Raw genomic sequence first — 20,920 nt, 5'->3', positions numbered from 1 at the left:
CCTCTTTACATCACAAGGGGACAAATATGCTGCTTCAATTGGTGTAGTATATACATGCAAAAAATAGTACTCCAAATTTATAACATCTACATCAAGTGTTCCAAATTTGCAACAATAAGGCTTTTGACATCACTCTGTTGCTTTAATAGATGGCGGTTGCTGTTCTGGTGCGCTCCTTAGCATGACGACTTCCTGACTGTCTACTACAACAAGTTGTGTACGACTCCGACGATGAAGGGGTGATGACGGCGGCGCGCCTTCGGCTCGCTTCAGTCCTTGTAGTCGTCGCTAGGTGGTCTACGGATCTGGATGTAATTTTTATTATTTTTTGATATTCATTGTACTGCCATTATTGAAGATGAATAGATAGGAAGATTTCTTGAAAAAAATATAGCACTTGGAAAATCTGCCTTGTTCCTAACGTGCTAATACTACTATGTACTTCGCACGGCTGCTACCACTGCTACTTGCCAAACGATAGGCCTCGGAACCTAAGCCACGGCCACTCCGCATGCACAGTCCAACGCACCCGGCACGCGTATTCTTAGCTCTCCCCGCCACCTCCGTCGTCCCTCCGTCGTCCCTCCTCCTCCCCACTAACTCCCCACCACCTCCCACCTCCGCGTTTCTTTAGCCGCCGCCGCCGCCGCACGCGCACGCGCCGCACGCCTCTCATTAATCCTCCGCCATCCGCACGCGCCACGCTCGCGATGTTCAGCGACGGCGCGTCCGGGCTGCTCCTCCTGGTCCTGGCGGCCTTCGCCGCGGCGGCCGCCGCCGCGTCCGAGGGCGACGTGCTGCTGACCTTCCGGGCGACCCTGCGCGGGCCCGTGGGCGACCGCCCTCCGGCGCCGCTCGACCAGTGGGTTTCTTCCACCGGCACTGGCCCGTGCCAGGCGCCGGTGTGGTACGGGGTGCGGTGCCATCCGGTCACAAACCAGGTGCTCGGGCTCCGCCTCGAGTACCTTGGCCTGCAGGGCGCCGCCCCCGACATGGCCCCGCTCGCGGCCCTCCTGGGCCTCCGCGTGCTCAGCTTCGCCAACAACAACCTCACGGGCGTGTTCCCGGCTGGGCTCTCCGTGCTCCCTGCCCTCAAGACGCTCTACCTCTCCCGGAACCGCCTCACCGGCGACATCCCCGACGGCGCCTTCGCGGACATGCGGGGGCTCAAGAAGCTCTTGCTCGGAGACAACGCCTTCACGGAGCCCATCCCAGGCTCCATCACCTCGCCCAAGCTGCTCGGGGTACAGCTCGCCAGGAACCGCTTCCAGGGGGCAATACGGAACTTCGACCAGAAGGACCTCCAGCTCTTCGACGTCTCCAACAACCAACTCTCCGGCCCCATCCCCGATGTGCTTAGCCGGTTCGACGCCGCCTCATTCCAAGGTGAGTTCGATCGTTCGTTGCATGGCGACGTGCCTGCACGTACGTTCTTACGTTATCCCGGAGCCCACTACCGGAAAACGGCTCTACGCCGACGGCCAAAACTATGCCGACGGCTGCTGTCGGCCTACTTGGATCTATGCCGACAGCCGACGGCTGCTGCCAGAAAAAACCAGGGAAAGACACGTGGCAGTGCTATGCCTACCGACGGCTAGGCCGTCGGCATAGATTTCTACCTATGCTGACGGCTGAGCCGTCGGCGTACCTCTGCCACGTGGCGTCCCATGATTCGTCAGCGCTTTTGACGACGCCGTCCGTTGCCGTCAGACGAAAAATACTTCCGACGGCTAAACTATGCCGACGGCTGATGCCCGGCCGTCGGTATAGGACTCTATGCCGATGGCTATACTACGCCGACGGTTCGACAAGACTACGCTGACGATCTCTACGCCGACGGGTCTATGCCGACGGCAGCCGTAGGCATAGATCTATGCCGACGGCAAAGGACCTATGCCGACGGCCCCTGGCCGTAGGCATAGACCGCGAGTCCGGTAGTGGCCTGACTGCTTAATGTTCATTCTAGCATTTCTCGTGCTCAGTTCAAGTTATTATCAGTTCCGAGGAATTAAAGGTTGATGAAGTAGGGACTGTCTAAGGGTCAGGTGGACTGACAATTCAATTCAGATCAGTTGATCTAGTTTAACTATAGCCCCGCTATATCAGTTTGAGCAGGATGCTCACTATAGCCCCGCTATATCTAATTTGAAAGAGAGCCCCTATTTGGCACAACCCGTTATCTAAAACAATGGTAGATCTGTTTTTAGCCGCCAGATGTAAACCAAACGGTCGGATTTTGATCTTCAACCTCCAGCCTTCCTCTTCTCCTTCCAAAGACCACCACACGGACCGCCGGCCGAACCCACTGCCATGCACCGCAGCCCGCGTCCCACTGCGCCCCACGCCAGCCTCGCCGCCCCACCCTCACTCACCACCCCCACCGCCGTGCCGGTGCAGGTCCCCGACCATTTCTCTAAACTGGTGTGACGCCCCCGATTTAATCGTACACTAATCATACACGCAAACGTGTACGATCAAGATCCACTCACGGGTGCTCCTCAAGCCGACCCGTCTATAGTCACCACATGTATCCTGTATAAAGTATATAGTATATACCCGTGATCACCTCCCGAGTGATCACGGCCCGATAATATAGCATGGCAGACGGACAAGAATGTAGGGCCACAGATGATAAACTGGCATCCTATACTAAGCATTAGGATTGCAGGTAAGGGTAACAACGGTAGTAGCAAGGACAGGCTATGCATCAGTATAGGATTAACGGGAAGCAGTAACATGCTACACTACTCTAATGCAAGCAGTATAGAGGAGAGTTGGCGATATCTGGTGATCAAGGGGGAGGGCTTGCCTGGTTGCTCTGGCAAGAGAGAGGGATCGTCAACTCCGTAGTCGTACTGGGTAGTAGCGGCGTCGGTCTCGGTGTCTATCAAGAGAAGAGGGGGGAGAAACAATAAATATATAAGCAAGCATAAGCATAGTGATGCATGACATGACAAGTAACGACGTTAGAGGTGCCCTAACGCGGTAGTAGGTGATACCGGTGAAGGGGGATAACATCCGGGAAAGTATCCCCGGTGTTTCGCGTTTTCGGACAGATGAACCGGAGGTGAAATGTTGCAGGTTCACTATGCTAGGGACGCGTGGCGGGCGAACGGGCTGCGTATCCGAATTCGTCTCGTCATTCTGAGCAACTTTCATGTACAAAGTTTTTCCATCCGGGCTACGGTTTATTTTATATTGATTTTCTAAAGTTTAAATCATTTTTAGAATTTATTTAATTAATTTAATTCAACATTATCCAAACAGTGTTTGCTGACGTCATCATGACGTCAGCATGACATCAGCAGTCAACAGAGGTGTTGACTGGGTCGCTGACGTGTGGGTCCCACTGGTCATTGACTGATTAGGCTAATCAGGGGTTAATTAAGTTAACTAGTAATTAGATTAATCTAATCAGGATTAATTAATTTAATTAATTCTTTAATTAATAAATTATCATTTTAATCAATTTTAATTATTATTTATTAATTCCTTTTTTAAATTAATTTAATTAGTATTATTATTAATATTATTATTTTGTTTTCATTCACAGGGGGTGGGCCCCGTTTGTCTGACGCACAGAGGCCATACAGGGCGCGGGCGACGGTTAACGGGCGCGCCCCGTTCGGGCGCGAGGGGGGGCACGAGGCGCGGTGCAGGCTGCGCAAGGCGCGGCGCCAAGGGCGGGCGAGCGGCGCGGAACAGCGTGCAGCGAGCGGCGGAGTAGAGGCCGTGGGCGAGAGGCGGGGCTCACGGCGACGGGCGCGGCAAACGCGAGCCCGTCCGGAGCTCGGGCGCGGGGCGTACGGGGAAAGGGGGGCGCGCGGCGCGAGCGCCCGCGGGGTGCGGCCAAGGAGGCGGGGCCAAGCACCGGCGAGAGGGGACGGGGTGCAGGAGGACCGGGGTCCTCACCGGGGTGTGTAGGGAACGGGCATCATGCTCGATGGAGGTCGGGGAGGACCGTGGTGGAGGGGGACGGGGACGGCGTCGACGGGGAGGAGACGAGGCCGAGGCGGCGGCGTGCGTCGACGGCGTTGGCGACGAGGAGACGAGGACGACGGGGCGGCACCGTGGCGCTGGGGAGGCGGTTAGGCGACGGAGAGGAGGGGCGAGGAGTACAGGGCGGTGACGGGAGTTTGCCGGTGCCGGGGCCGAGCTGCGGGGATTGATCCCGATCCAGATCGGATCGGGAGAGGGGGAGTGGGAGCGAGTGGGGGGGGGGGGGAGTGGGGCGTTAGGGTTTCGGTCGGGGTGGGGTGGGGTGGCCTATAGGCCACGGGGTGAAGGGGCCGCATGGGCCGGCCTGGTGGGCGGCCTGGTCGGCCAGCTGGGCCGTTTGGCCCGAGAGGGGGGCTCTTTCTTTTTATTAGTTTTCTGTATTTTGTTTTTTTTCTTTTTTATTTATCTTATATCTTTTCTGTTTTATCTTGTTCCTCATTTTATTTTAGTTAGTTAAAATACAAGAATGATCCCTAACTTAGTACTACCACTAAACCCACTGCAATAAAAAGTCTAACACCTAAATAGAATAGTTTAACATTTTATTAATTATAAAATGCATTTCAATAATTGTTTTGACTACTGTTTTATTCATTTTAGAGTATTTAAAGATTTTATATAAGTGTGGTTTCTCCATCATAATTATTCATGATTTATATGAATCCACCCGAGCATTTGGTTTTAATATTTGAAAACTTTTATTGTTTGTCTTTATTTTAAATTTGAATTTGACGCGGTTTCGAATTATCCCGAGATTAGTAACAATAATCGTAGATGTCATGGCATCATTAGGAGAGTTTTACTGTAGCCAAATTATCCAGGCGTTACAAATCTCCTCCACTACAAGAAATCTCGTCCCGAGATTTAGGAGGTAGGAGGAAACAACGCGGGGTATTCTTCACGCAGGCGATCCTCGCGTTCCCAAGTGGCTTCGTCTTCAGAGTGATTCGACCACTGGACTTTGAGGAATTTGATCGCCTTCTGACGTGTGCGGCGTTCAGCTTGGTCAAGAATGCGGACCGGATGCTCTTTATAAGAGAGGTCCTGTTGCAATTCGAGCACTTCATGATCCACCGCTCGGATTGGATCCTTGAAGCAACGGCGGAGTTGTGACACATGGAACACATCGTGAACCTGAGAAAGGTTCGGCGGAAGCTCCAGTTGATATGCCACCTTTCCACGCCTTTCGAGAATAGTGAAGGGACTGATATAGCGAGGAGCTAGCTTGCCCTTGATCCCGAGGCGGTGAGCACCCTTCATTGGGGTAACTCGAAGATAAGCCTTTTCGCCAGGTTGATAGACCATGTCTTGGTGATGACGGTCATACTGACTTTTCTGACGTGACTGAGCAGTCTTGAGATTCTCGCGAATAATGCGAACTTGTTCTTCGGCCTGTTGGATAATATCCGGACCGAAGAGTGGACGTTCCCCAGTTTCTGACCAGTTCAGAGGGGTTCGACACTTTCGTCCATATAGCACTTCGAAGGGGACATCTTCAGACTAGCTTGATAGCTATTATTATAAGAGAACTCGGCATATGGAAGAGATTCCTCCCATTTCTTGCCGAATGATATTACACAAGCTCGAAGCATGTCTTCGAGAACTTGGTTGACACGTTCAACCTGTCCTTGCGACTGAGGATGAAATGCAGTACTGAACGACAGATGAGTTCCCATAGCTTCTTGGAAACTCGCCCAAAACCTTGAAGTGAATAAGCTGCCACGGTCTGAACTGATAACCAGTGGGATACCGTGAAGTGAAACAATTCTGGCCATGTAGAGAGTAGCAAGCTGACTAGCAGTGATTGTCTCTTTGACCGCCAGAAAATGGGCAACTTTGGAAAGCCGGTCAATGATGACAAGAATAGCATCATTACCTTTCTACGATTTGGGAAATCCATGACGAAGTCCATTTCAACATGGTCCCATTTCCATTCAGGAATAGAGATAGGTTGCAGAGTTCCAGCGGGCCTTTGATGCTCTGCTTTGATTCGGCGACAAACGTCACACTCAGCAACATAACGAGCAATGTCCTGCTTCATATTAGACCACCAGAATCTTTGACGAATATCCTGGTACATCTTTGTACTACCAGGATGGATGGACAGAGGCGTATCATGAGCTTCTTGCATAACCCTTTTAGTCTTATCCAGGTTTTTCTTCGAACATGGTACCACTAGGCGGCCTTTGAAATACAAGGCGCCATCGTTGGCGATCGTGAAGAATGAGGGCTTTCCTTTTTTTAGGTCGCGCTTAATCTTGAGGACTTCATCGTCACATTTCTGTATCCATTTGATGGTGTCCACAAGATCTGGTTTCGCAACCAGGGTATTGAGAGAACCCTTGGAAACAACATGGAGGTTCCATTTGGGGAAATCTTCGGGAGGGGGAGCGAGTGATCCCGGAGGAACAATATGGAGGTTCAGCCCTCTAAATTCTTCAACAAGCGATGGGTGAACTTTGTGAACCTGGAGGTGGTTACAGTAAGACTTGCGGCTCAAGGCATTAGCCATTACATTAGCCTTGCCGGGGGTATAGGATATACCCACGTCAAAGTCTGCAACAGTCTCCATCCATCTTTGCTGGCGTAGGTTCAAATCTGGCTGAGTAAACAGATACTTCAGACTTTGATGGTCGGTGAAGATCTCGCAACAATTACCGAGAAGGTAATGTCGCCACTGCTTCAGTGCATGAATGACAGCAGCATGCTCGAGGTCGTGAACCGGGTAGTTTTCTTCGTGAGGGTGCAGTTGACGAGAGGCATAAGCAATCACTCTGCGCTCTTGCATTAGGACATAGCCTAATCCTTGACGGGAAGCGTCGCAGTAAATGACGAAGTCCTTCTTAGTATCAGGTGGAGCAAGTACGGGGGCAGAAGTCAACTTGTCTTTGAGCGCCTGGAAACTTTCCTGACACTTGTCTGTCCAGTCGAACTTGACACCCTTATGCAACAGATTAGTCAGGGGCCTGGCAATCTTGGAGAAGTTCTCGACGAATCGACGGCAATAGCTGGCGAGACCGAGAAAACTTCGGACTTGCTTGACGTTCTTCGGAGGAGTCCAATCGAGAATAGCCTGAACTCGTTCAGGGTTGACGGCAATACCATCCTTGGAGATGACATGCCCAAGATAGGTTACTTCGGGGAGCCAGAATTCACACTTGGAATACTTAGCATACAGTTGATGTTCTCGAAGCTTCTCTAGCACAAGACGCAGATGTCCAGCATGTTCTTCCTCGTTCTTGGAAAATACAAGGATATCGTCCATATAAACCACGACGAACTTGTCGAGGTAATCCATGAATATATAATTCATCAGACGAGAGAAGGTGGCGGGAGCATTCGTTAAGCCGAATGACATGACGGTGTACTCATATGACCCATACCGAGTCACGAAGGCGGTTTTTGGGATGTCCTCTTCACGAACACGGATCTGGTGGTAACCCAACCTCAAGTCAAGTTTGGAGAACACTGATGAGCCAGCCAGTTGATCATAAAGATCATTGATCCGAGGAAGCGGATATTTGTTCTGAATGGTAGCTTGGTTTATAGGACGGTAATCTTGGACTAATCGGTTTGTCCCATCCTTTTTCTTAACAAAGAGAGAAGGTGCTCCCCAAGGAGAGCAACTTGGGCGAATGAAACCATTGACAAGAGATTTGTCGATTTCCTCCTTAAGCTCAATGAGCTCATGCGGCGGCATCTTGTAGGGTCGTTTAGCTATAGGGGTGGTGCCGGGTTTCAAGTCGATGATGAATTCGACAGCTCTAGCAGGGGGAATCCCTGGAAGTTCTTCTGGGAAGACATCTTGGAATTCACGAACGACGGGAATGTTTTCAATGCCCTCGAGTGGTGCAGCGTTCAACGCATTCAAGGCATAAAGTCGTGCCTCGGTGTTCTGAACTAGATGAGCTTGGTAAGCTATTATTTCGTCAGAAGGGTGTAGCAGATGGATGACCTTAGTGGCGCAAACTATAGAAGCAGTATGCGCTTTCAACCAATCCATTCCCAGAATGAGGTCGATGTTAGACGACTTCAGGATAATGGGAGAGGCATAGAATTCCAGTCCTTCGATTTCCACGGGGACATCGATTCCAACCAGTGAGATTTGACATTGTCCCACGGGGGTTTTTACCAATACCGAAGTGTTCATCTCCTCACATTTAACGTCATGCTTGTATGCAAAATCTTCTGACATGAATGAATGCGATGCTCCTGAATCGAATAAAACAGATGCAGGTACTGAGTTTACGAGGAGTGTACCCATCACGGTAGCAGGCTGGTCTTGGGCTTCGTTCAGATCAACATGGTTGGCATGAACGTGACCATAAGACTTGGCATTGATGTTGCGGGGCTGGTTGTTTCCACGGCCAGTTGCAGGAAGGGCCAGTTGATTCTGTTTCTGGTTGCATTCCCTAGCACGGTGCCCTGGTTGTCCACACCTAAAGCACAAACCATTCTCGGGAGTAGGAACAGGAGCTTGGGGTGGTGGAGCTGGAAGCCTTGGCTGCCTAGTTGGAGCCGTAGGCAGACGAGGTGCAGCATAGGACTGCCTTGGGGCAGGTGCATTCGGCTGGTACATGCTGTTGGGAATCCATATCTTGCGCTTCTGTAAGGACGGGCCCGAAGATGAGCCCGTGTCACGGCTGCGCTTGTGAGAGCTCTGGTATTCCTGCAGACCAGTTTCGACATTGATGGCTTTGTTCACCAGAGTGGCGAAATCAGCAAAGTCATGCACTAGAAGTGCGAGCTTGATGTCAGCTTGAAGGCCATCCCGGAACTTCTCCTGTCTGCGTGCATCAGTTGCAATGTCCTCTTCAGCATAGCGGGACAAGTCCAGAAACTCCCGCTGATAAGCTTCCACAGTTCTGTTGCCTTGGGTGAGGTTGCGGAACTCACGCTTCTTCCGGTCCATAACTCCCTGAGGAATGAAGCGAGCACGGAAGGCAGCTTGGAAGTCTGGCCAGGTGATGATTGTTCCAGCTGGCAGAGTACGCCTGTGGCTGTCCCACCATTGAGCTGCGGGTCCTTTCAGGAAGAAGGAAGCAAAGGTGACATAGCTGGCAGGGGCTACATCAGCAGACTCCATCTCATAGGTGATGTCACGGAGCCAGTCATCAGCATCCAAAGGCTGAGTTGAGCCGCGGTACACAGTTGGGTTCAGGCGCATGAAATCCTGCAGAGTTACTGGGGTTGGCTGCTGGTTCATATTGGGGCGAGGAAACTGAGCCATCATATTCTCCATGAACTGGCGATTCATCTCAAGCTGTTGGATCATACCAGTCATGTACTCAGGCGGTGGTGGGGCGTTGCCACCACGACCACCTGGTCTAACCATCCTGCTAATACATAATAGGGGTAGTTCAGTATTGAGAAACTTGCAAAGACGAGAATCATTCATCATGAAACATGCACAACGAAAGCAGCACGATAGATACTACATAGTAGTCGGCATATCTTACAAAAGAGATCATGCATGGAGTTCGTTACACAGAGTTTGGTACATAGACTAAGACATCATAGGCGGCACGCAGGCTCGCGACGAATGCATCTAACACTAACAAGCAAGTCTACATCAGTCCCACGCGGTACTGCGGAGTTAGCTGTAGCCTGAAAGCTCGTAGTGTGGCATCGGGTACACCACGTCGGCAACCTGGGGTCCGCGGGTACTCTGGTGCAGAACCTGACGCTCAAGTGGCAGAAGAGGACCAAGGGCGAGAGAGTAGCCTCCCACCTCTGGCCAACCGACACCCTGGGGCATCACGGTCCTGGCTGGGTAGATAGCAGAACGCGACAGCTCCCCAGATCCGACGAAGGGGTGCAACATCGTCAGAGCACGGTAGAGGTGCTGACGAGTGGTGTACAACTCGTGGCGGAGAGCTCGGTTAGCTCGATCCAGCCCATCAGCATGCAGAACTAGGTTCTGATGGTAGAAGGGCTCTCGGGTGACAGTGGAGTAGGCAGCAGTGTAGTAACCCTCCGCACCAACATCGGATGCGATAGCAATGTGCCTGAAGGGGGAGGTATCCAACTCCTGATACTCTCCACGGAGACGTGTCAGAGCAGCATAAGCAGCATCGTGGACCACCATATCGATAGTCACTCCAACACCATGAGCAGTGTGCAGCACGGTAGTGGAGTCATACTCCCGAGAGTAGAGGTGGACGATGGCACGGTACTGCTCCTGGTTGAAGTCCTGATACTCCTCATAGACGGTGTACTCAGGGTGCCAGCGATAACCCAGATAGGTCATCATCTCAACCAACACAGCAGGTGATCCTGAGGCACCAATGGCCGTCGTGTGGCGCACGACCTGCCTCGTGGGTTCCATCTGAAAACAAGATGTTTCCACAGGAGTCAAATGACAATGTGGATAATGTTCAAGTACTACTCTAAAGAATAACTAGGGCTTATCCAACTTTGGGGTGAACGTGGTCACGGGATCCTAGTGTTAGAGTTAGTAAAATCGTTTAACCCGAGTAGGAGAGAGTTCAGAGTCCCAGAGTAAAGGTCGAGGAGTAAAAGATCCTAGTACCACCCGATGGCGACGTGGGCCCGTAAGGCACACAGCCAAGTTAGTAAAAGTTTTTGCAATGTCTAGACTCGACTTCGGCCAAGGAGTGTGGAAGGGGAATTCCTACAGGCAGTCGGCTCTGATACCAACTTGTGACGCCCCCGATTTAATCGTACACTAATCATACACGCAAACGTGTACGATCAAGATCAGGGACTCACGGGAAGATATCACAACACAACTCTACAAATAAAATAAGTCATACAAGCATCATATTACAAGACAGGGGCCTCGAAGGCTTGAATACAAGAGCTCGATCAAAGACGAGTCAGCGGAAGCAACAATATCTGAGTACAGACCTAAGTTAAAAAAGATTGCCTTAAGAAGGCTAGCACAAACTGGGATACAGATCGAAAGAGGCGCAGGCCTCCTACCTGGGATCCTCCTAACTACTCCTGGTCGTCGTCAGCGGGCATCACGTAGTAGTAGGCACCTCCGGTGTAGTAGGGTTCGTCGTCGACGGTGGCGTCTGGCTCCTGGGCTCCAACATCTTGTTGCGACAACCAGGTAGAAGGGATAGAGGGAAAGAAGGAGAAAGCAACTGTGAGTACTCATCCAATGTACTCGCAAGCAAGGAGCTACACTACATATGCATGGGTAAATGTGTAAAGGGCCATATTGGTGGACTGAACTGCAGAAAGCCAGAATAAGAGAGGGGATAGCTAATCCTTTCGAAGACTACGCTTCTGGCAGCCTCCGTCTTGCAGCATGTAGAAGAGAGTAGACTGAAGACCTCCAAGTAGCATCGCATAGCATAACCCTAACCGATGATCCTCCCCTCGTCGCCCTGTGAGAGAGCGACCACCGGTTGTATCTGGCACTTGGAAGGGTGTGTTTTATTAAGTATCCGGTTCTAGTTGTCATAAGGTCAAGGTACAACTCCAAGTCGTCCTGTTACCGAAGATCACGGCTATTCGAATTGATTAACTTCCCTCCAGGGGTGCACCACATTCCCCAACACGCTCGATCCCATTTGGCCGGACACACTTTCCTGGGTCATGCCCGGCCTCGGAAGATCAACACGTCGCAGCCCCACCTAGGCACAACAGAGAGGTCAGCACGTCGGTCTAAACCTATGCGCACAGGGGTCTGGGCCCATCGCCCTTAGCACACCTGCGCGTTGCGTACGCGGCCGAAAGCAGACCTAGCCTAGTGGCGTTCCAGTCCAATCCGGCGCGCGCCACTCAGTCGCTGACGTCACGAAGGCTTGGGCTGATACCACGACGCCGGGATACCCATAACTACTCCTGCGTAGATGGTTAGTGCGTATAGACCAAATGGATGGACTCAGATCAAATACCCAGATCTCGTTAAGCGTGTTAAGTATCCACGAACGCCGACCAGGGCCAGGCCCACCTCTCTCCTAGGTGGTCGAAACCTGCCCTGTCGCTTCGCCTCAAAGATCCACTCGCGGGTGCTCCTCAAGCCAACCCGTCTTTAGTCACCACATGTATCCTGTATAAAGTATATAGTATATACCCGTGATCACCTCCCGAGTGATCACGGCCCGATAATATAGCATGGCAGACGGACAAGAATGTAGGGCCACAGATGATAAACTGGCATCCTATACTAAGCATTAGGATTGCAGGTAAGGGTAACAACGGTAGTAGCAAGGACAGGCTATGCATCAGTATAGGATTAACGGGAAGCAGTAACATGCTACACTACTCTAATGCAAGCAGTATAGAGGAGAGTAGGCGATATCTGGTGATCAAGGGGGGGGGGCTTGCCTGGTTGCTCTGGCAAGAGAGAGGGATCGTCAACTCCGTAGTCGTACTGGGTAGCAGCGGCGTCGGTCTCGGTGTCTATCGAGAGAAGAGGGGGGAGAAACAATAAATATATAAGCAAGCATAAGCATAGTGATGCATGACATGACAAGTAACGACGTTAGAGGTGCCCTAACGCGGTAGTAGGTGATACCGGTGAAGGGGGATAACATCCGGGAAAGTATCCCCGGTGTTTCGCGTTTTTGGACAAATGAACCGGAGGTGAAATGTTGCAGGTTCACTATGCTAGGGACGCGTGGCGGGCGAACGGGCTGCGTATCCGAATTCGTCTCGTCGTTCTGAGCAACTTTCATGTACAAAGTTTTTCCATCCGGGCTACGGTTTATTTTATATTGATTTTCTAAAGTTTAAATCATTTTTAGAATTTATTTAATTAATTTAATTCAACATTATCCAAACAGTGTTTGCTGACGTCATCATGACGTCAGCATGACATCAGCAGTCAACAGAGGTGTTGACTGGGTCACTGACGTGTGGGTGCCACTGGTCATTGACTGATTAGGCTAATCAGGGGTTAATTAAGTTAACTAGTAATTAGATTAATCTAATCAGGATTAATTAATTTAATTAATTCTTTAATTAATTAATTAATTAATTAATTATCATTTTAATCAATTTTAATTATTATTTATTAATTCCTTTTTTTAAATTAATTTAATTAGTATTATTATTAATATTATTATTTTGTTTTCGTTCACAGGGGGTGGGCCCCGTTTGTCTGAGGCACAGAGGCCATACAGGGCGCGGGCGACGGTTAATGGGCGCGCCCCATTCAGGCGCATGCCCAGGGGCATGCGTGCGTGGGCGGCGGACCTGGCAGGTCGCCAGGCCGGCATGGGCGAGGCCAGCACGGGCCGGCCGGTGAGCGAGCGGCGGCGAGCACGGCCCCGTGTGGGCGGGCGCGCATGAGCGCGCGGCAGGGCTGCAGCAGGGGGGGCACGAGGCGCGGTGCAGGCGGCGCAAGGCGCGGCGCCAAGGGCGGGCGAGCGGCGCGGAACAGCGTGCAGCGAGAGGTGGAGTAGAGGCCGTGGGCGAGAGGCAGGGCTCACGGCGACGGGCACGGCAGACGTGAGCCCGTCCGGAGCTCGGGCGCGGGGCGTATGAGGAAAGGAGGGGCGTGCGGCGCGAGCGCCCGCGGGGTGCGGCCAAGGAGGCGGGGCCAAGCACCGGGGCCAAGCACCGGCGAGAGGGGACGGGGTGCAGGAGGACCGGGGTCCTCACCGGGGTGCGTAGGGAACGGGCAGCGTGCTCGATGGAGGTCGGGGAGGACCGTGGTGGAGGGGGACGGGGACGGCGTCGACGGGAAGGAGACGAGGCCGAGGCGGCGGCGTGCGTCGACGGCGTTGGCGACGAGGAGACGAGGATGACGGGGCGGCACCGTGGCGCTGGGGAGGCGGTTAGGCGACGGAGAGGAGGGGCGAGGAGTACAGGGCGGTGACGGGAGTTTGCCGGCGCCGGGGCCGAGCTGCGGGGATCGATCCCGATCCAGATCGGATCGGGAGAGGGGGAGTGGGAGCGAGTGGGGGGGGGAGTGGGGCGTTAGGGTTTCGGTCGGGGTGGGGTGGGGTGGCCTATAGGCCACGGGGTGAAGGGGCCGCGTGGGCCGGCCTGGTGGGCGGCCTGGTCGGCCAGCTGGGCCGTTTGGCCCGGGAGGGGGGGCTCTTTCTTTTTATTAGTTTTCTGTATTTTCTTTTTTTTCTTTTTTATTTATCTTATATCTTTTCTGTTTTATCTTGTTCCTCATTTTATTTTAATTAGTTAAAATACAAGAATGATCCCTAACTTAGTACTACCATTAAACCCACTGCAATAAAAAGTCTAACACCTAAATAGAATAGTTTAACATTTTATTAATTATAAAATGCATTTCATGATTGTTTTGACTACTGTTTTATTCATTTTAGAGTATTTAAAGATTTTATATAAGTGTGGTTTCTCCATCATAATTATTCATGATTTATTTGAATCCACCCGAGCATTTGGTTTTAATATTTGAAAACTTTTATTGTTTGTCTTTATTTTAAATTTGAATTTGACGCGGTTTCGAATTATTCCGAGATTAGTAACAGTAATCGTAGATGTCATGGCATCATTAGGAGAGTTTTACTGTAGCCAAATTATCCGGGCGTTACAACTGGCGAACAACAAGATTTGTCCGATGAGCCCTGCACCCCCCCCCCCCCCTTCCCACCCTGAACATTAAGTTTCTTACTCGTTTATGTTGGCTGCTGCCAACTGCGGCTCGTTCCTGGTCGAGGCCTTGCCGGCGTCCTCGGACCTCACTTCACTCACCTCGGCGCCACTGTCCGGGGCCTCGGTGTTGCGTGCCATTGCCTCCTTCCTTCGCTCGAGAAATCAATTGAACCTAATTTCTATTTTCAGACGACTTACCTCCAGCTAAATTGGATGAATTAGAGAGTCGATGTATAGAAGCTTTGGCTACAAGAACTACGTGAAGAAAAAACAAACTGAACCCCAACTCCTCTCGAAATTAACTTAAAGCGAGGTCATGCCTCTTGCTTAGCCGGCCAAGCATACAACCCAGGAGAAGGGGTCCAAGTACTCTACTAAGCAAATCAATATACTATTATGTTTTTTTTCTTTTGGAATTTACTACTCCCAGTATAATATTGTACTTAACCAACAACAAGTAATATGGATGAGAGGAGGTATTATCCAATATATCTAAAAGTTTATTACTAAATATGTCAATAAAATACAAAGCTCAATAGGTAGGAGCACCATGAGTCACATACTTCAACACCGGAGCGTCTAGTGTGAGGCTTCTGGAGAAGCAATCGCTAGTCCAGGGGCTCATACTTTAGCGCTACAATTCTTAGTACTCACCTTTCCTAAACCAAGAACGGGAAGTAAGAAGAAGAATGTATCATCTAAATTAGTCTTACTACCCTCAACACTTCTTGGGTGGGGTATTGTTTGTTATGTTTGATAGCTAAAAAAATAAATTCTAGGATGTGACGCAAAACTAAAGGGATGTAATGAATCCAGTCAAAAAAAAAACTAAAGGGATGTGGACAAAGGGAGGGGAAATAAATACGATCCACTACGTATGGTCTATGAAGTGCATCACCAAAGGTTGATAAAAGCATCAATATAATAAATCCAGCCATTAACTGAATTAAAAATAAAAAGATTCATATCGATGCTTTAAGCAGGTAAATGATGGGAATTGAACCAGTATATTATTCTTCTTCTTTTTGCGGGAAACCCGTATATTCTTCTTGGCAAGGAGATGCTATAGCGTATTTCCATTTTGGTTGATCAACTATGTTTGGGTCGACCGCTTTGTTTAATTTTCTATTATACTCTATTTTCCTTTATTCGAGCATTGGCGTTTCATAATACTGAAAGAGAAATGATTTTTTATGTGGAATAGTAAAGATTAGGCCTCGTTGATAAGTGATACAAGATCTAATGCATTTTAACTCATGGTTATGGGCCGATATTATTTAGTATGGAATATTGTCTCTTCCAAGTAAATAATACCTAGTCTATGATGACTGGAAATGGTTATTGTGAAATATAAGGCCCATACCTAAGGACATGAAAATCATAATAAATGCCTCTACAAGTTGTTGCAGCAAAGCTGAAATCATGGCTACCACTAAACAATACCTAGATCTTATCCTTGGTTTGCTCCGCCCAAAAAATATCAAATTACCGTCTTGGCTACATCCGACCCTTATGTAGCTAGAGGATCTTTCTCCTCTTTTCCATTGAACAATATATATTATGTTTATTCTAACCCTCATCTTTTGATTGAGATATTGGGCATCCAATGAAACTCTTTAAAAATGGAGGAAAGGAGTAATCAGTCATGACACACAAAAATGAATCTTTTTAGTGCATTATTATTTGCAAAACAATTGAATTTTGACTCTAATTTGATCTCCTTTGTGCTCTGGACGAGATTAAACAAAAAATTAAAATTACTCAATCAATGATCCAACTCATCCCTACGCCTATTGCAATTACACACTCGCAAACAGTACCACTAAATTAATAGGAAACAGGCATGCAGGAATAGAATCAGCTAGCGTTCTTTGACTAGCATAGAGTGATGCCTTTCTTGAGCTTTTGAATCCAGAGGTACCAAGATATATCTATATCATATAGAATATCATATCATATCCACTTGGAAACTTGGTTGCTCTCCTTCAATACCATATCCAAGATGGTTGAAATTAATTATGATAGGTACTAGGGATATTGCTTTCAATTTGGTGAATAGAACTCTACTTATGTTTTATTACCATGTTTTGGTTAATCTCCTCTACAGATGCTATCTTGAAATATACATTGCTAACACCACAAATATCCTCGTTATTTCTACTGAGATTGGGCCAAACAACAAACCATGGTGTGCATCACAAATGTATAAATCAATCTGATCAGTTGTGACGAGTTCAGATTGGCTGGTAGTCTCTCTCCAATGAACATCATAAATAATATACTGAAGGATATCTTAACTACATTTTTATGTTTAATTTCATGCAAAACCTGCTATTGGACACAAATTGGTTGGAGCATTTGGTGTACACCATATGGTACCAAGTGCATTGTGGTGAAGATATCAACTCAAATAGCTTATATTCATGTCATTTTTGTGTTTCTCGATGATAATTGTACGACATGATATTTTAATACCAACTATAGTGTCAACTTATCTTGAATCTATTGTACCTTGTAAGACATATTGGACCATGAAAAAGGGATAAAAAACGTGACAATTGTCAAAAATAAAATATTGGTACTCTAGAAATTTCTATAATCTTTCTTACTTTACATCATTCACTTGAACAATTTATTAAGATATTTATTAGAACATACACTTTAGCGACCTCTACCATGATATTTAAGAATGATAAAATACACATGACCACAAATTCATACACACTATTTACATACACTATATAATTCACAAAAATTTCAAAAATCAATTTGTGACATGGTTTTGGTAATGGGCACTGTTTCAAAAATGATGTAATTCTTCTTAGTAAATATAGTTTAAATTGAGAAAAAAGATGGTCATTTTTTATTAATATACATTCCAACTACATAAAACATAACATTGTAATAAATAATAGAAAGCATACACATTAAAACTGCATTAAAACTAAGTAATACAAAACATACACATGCCAACTAAGTAATAGAAAACATACACATTAAAACTCCATTATGGTAAAACCAAGTTTATGAAGTGTAAAATTTGAGTATAAAGTGTACATATTTGATCTCAAACAAATAGAACTATGCTTGAAAAGGCCTCACCGCAAACAAGAAGCTACAATCAAAGGCAACTTGTAATTTGAAAATCAAAACAAGCTAAATGATTACTAACTTCCTTCTTTAGAGAAAGAAGATTATATGAATTTTGTAGTTTGTAAGAAAATTAGTAGAGATGAACGTAAATATATGGAATTTATTTAGCATTGAAGTTAAGGTCTCTGCATAACTAAATCAAGATTGAACAACAAATATTAACTCCATGACATGCATATTTATCATCAAGATTCCATGGTTGATTCTTATTTTGTCAACAACTTTTTCGCTTTGGATAAGTCTCCTAAGTTTTAGGCTTGTGTGTCAGGTTGGGTTCTCCTAACATACTAATATTGTGTTGCGGGCATGGCTCTCGGACTTTGGATATAAAGTCTCGAACAAACTTATTTTGACCTGCCATTTGATCATGTCGATCATCCACGGTGTAGCCTCCTGTTATGTTGCCATATTTTCTATCTCCCTTCTCTCCGATCACTACCCTAACACCAATTATCTAACAATGCCCTAGGCATAAAGAATCCAGCTACAACAAAACACACATTCATGCATTTCCATGCAAACAAACTACACACAATGGTGTAGAGTGACAATGGCATCATATATAGGAGAGATGGGGCGCAACGAAGTTGCCGAGGAAATATGCGAGGACACAACATATGTGGCCAAACTTGAAAAGAGTAGAGAAACAACGAGGATGGGGTTATATAGATGATGGAGAAATGACTATGAATATAAAATCAATTGTTGGCTACCACATTAAGTATTTTAATTCAATGAAGAAATCATCTCCTTATTATGCATAAGCATGATTAAACTATAGCAAATCCACATACTATTGCAACACATAAGCATATTTTTTAGGCCAAATATTTCCCTTGTTTCATTTACTAAGAAGTAAAATGGTTACATAAGTTAAAGCACCTCCAAAGGCACCTCACCAGAAAAATACTACTAAAGCCTACTCTTCCACCATTATTCCGCCAAATTTCACAACCGACAACCTTACCTTTGACTCTAGTCATAATGAAAGAAGGTGTATGTGATATGTTAAGGAATAATCAGGCATTGTGCCTATTCCAAAACTTGCCCTTTTAGACGCCTTCCAACGGTGATCCAAGTTTGTGCTCTGTTTGTCCACCACACCTTTACTAAGGATAGCTATTGCGACGACAAGGTGTATAAATTGTAAAGCCAAGCCACGAGAGGACATACCCCCATATTTTCCTAGGGAATCATTCGATCATAAGGTGATCTATGATTTCCGAATAAGGAGGGCTAACCCCATGAAACACACAATTTCAATATCCCATTACTAGCGGTGGTCAACTATCCAAAGTGTGTTTGAGACCATGAGCCGCTTTTTTGTGCATTTTAGAGATATCCATGTGCTCTACATTATCGGTCTCGTGCTCGCGGTGGTCAGCGGGCCAAGGAAAATCCTGCCTCACCAAGAGTTTTCAGCTAGTAGTGGCCCAAGAGAGATTAACTAGTTTGGCAACACAATATTTTCAAAACCATAGTAATCTAAAACTTTAGCATTCTAATGCATCAGCAATGAATACTTCAGTTCCTAAGAACTGCGATTTTCTCAGTTTGGTTTACAAAAAGAGGTCAAGACATCTTTCTCATATACTAAAAAAAGGTATTGGGGATACTAATATTTATAGAACTATGGTATTGTTGAAGCCAAACAAATCTAAGTTTGAAAAACCGTGGTCTTTAAAAACCCATAATATTCTTCAAATAGTCAAAAAACTAAAAGAGCTTGAAGTGAAAATGCATGCTAAGATTGATTGGTTGATGACATGGATAAAGTGTCAGGATGAGATGACATGTTGATTATGCGGCACACATGCATGAATTATTAATGTGGATGTGTTGCAAGATAAACAAAGATAAATAGTGGAATGAAGCATGAAACTAAAAAACATAGAAAACGTTAATAACTAATGATGTAGCATATGTGATGAGGTGACATGTGTGCAACTTGAGGAAAGTACAAGTAGTAGGCATTATTTATTTTGCTATATAGGACACTGAGCTGTCAAACACATCATGTGCGATCTTAGTCCAAGCAGTTACATCACATCACCGTGCAACCAAAATTCGTTAATACTCAGCTAAACCTAAATGGTGAAGGAGTTATGAGTAATATTTTTGACCAATCGACACTGTAAGATGACACCATATCTAGCATAACTCAAGATTCTTGCAAAAAAAATTGTAACTCAAGGTTAACTAGAAATGCATGTGGTCAAACATCAATTGTTATAGTGTCACAAACTAAAGAGTTGTTGCCTCTCGGTACCATGGACAATGTTCAGCACCAGCCATGTAACCAAACTACTCTATACGCGTGGACATTCATGTGGTAATTGCATTTGGGCAAACATACAGAACACACCAAATTGCTTATGTGTAGATTTGATTTTGCCATGATATATGCACCTTCTCATTCAAACTTTCCCTGGAATCCTTAGGAAATAAGGATCTCTGTGGCGCACCGCTCAATGTTCCGTGCCCTCCAACAGCATCTTAATTAGCGCCTCGTCGTCACCAGATTCATGGGTGGAGATGGGTTTAAGGTAGTTTGAGAGTCAAATAAAGTAATTTTTCCAAGATATCAACAATTTATAGGCAAAGGTATGAGTGCGGAGGCTTGTTCCGCTTTTCCCTTTTGCATTTTCACAATAAGTCAGTAAACCAAATCTATGCTGATGGTAATGATGATGCTTGAGTTTGGTACTCTAGTTTATGCCACGTTAATTTTGGTTTAATGTCTCGGCTATCAATTATGAGTTTAACTCTGAATTTCACTATCGCCAAATGTTGTAAGTGTTATAGTTGTGTGCAATCAAAGAAACCTCGGAAGCCTCACATGGCAGTCGAGGAGATAAACTTGGCACCTCTAGAGCTCATTCATGATCTATGTGAGACGAATGGTGTGTTGCCAAAAGTTGAAAATAAAAAATTCATGATGTTCATTGATGATGCAACTATCTTTTGCTATGATTATCTGTTGCAAACTGAAGACAAAGCTTTTGAATACTTTAAAATCTATAAGGTTGAAGTAGAAAGACAATTAGTGAGAAGGATCAAGCATTTAGGTCATATCATGGTGGTGAGTACTTTCCCAAAACATTTGATGAAATCTATGAGGAACATGGTATTATTCATGAGAGGACACGTCCCTATTATCCCCAATCAAATAGGGTAGACTAGAGAAAAAAATGTACGTTTACTTCAATGTCAT

At 46.8% G+C, this 20,920-nt stretch overlaps 1 protein-coding gene across 1 annotated transcript; it reads left to right on the top strand.

The window, feature by feature from the left end:
* Positions 1 to 710: 710 nt before the first annotated feature.
* Positions 711 to 20,565, top strand: LOC147961457 (pollen receptor-like kinase 4). The gene is made up of 2 exons (XM_087532350.1): positions 711 to 1,386; positions 20,148 to 20,565. Exons 1-2 carry the CDS (start codon positions 711 to 713, stop codon positions 20,204 to 20,206), a joined length of 735 nt encoding a protein of 244 aa, XP_087388476.1. The 3' UTR covers positions 20,207 to 20,565.
* The last annotated feature ends 355 nt before the right edge of the window (positions 20,566 to 20,920 follow it).

This window comes from Triticum urartu, chromosome 7A (genome assembly GCF_056163025.1).
Source record: "Triticum urartu cultivar PI428250 chromosome 7A, HENAU_Tu73, whole genome shotgun sequence".
Lineage (NCBI taxonomy): Eukaryota > Viridiplantae > Streptophyta > Magnoliopsida > Poales > Poaceae > Triticum > Triticum urartu.
The sequence above is the reverse complement of the archived record's forward strand: the minus strand, read 5'-3'. Positions and strand labels throughout refer to the sequence as shown.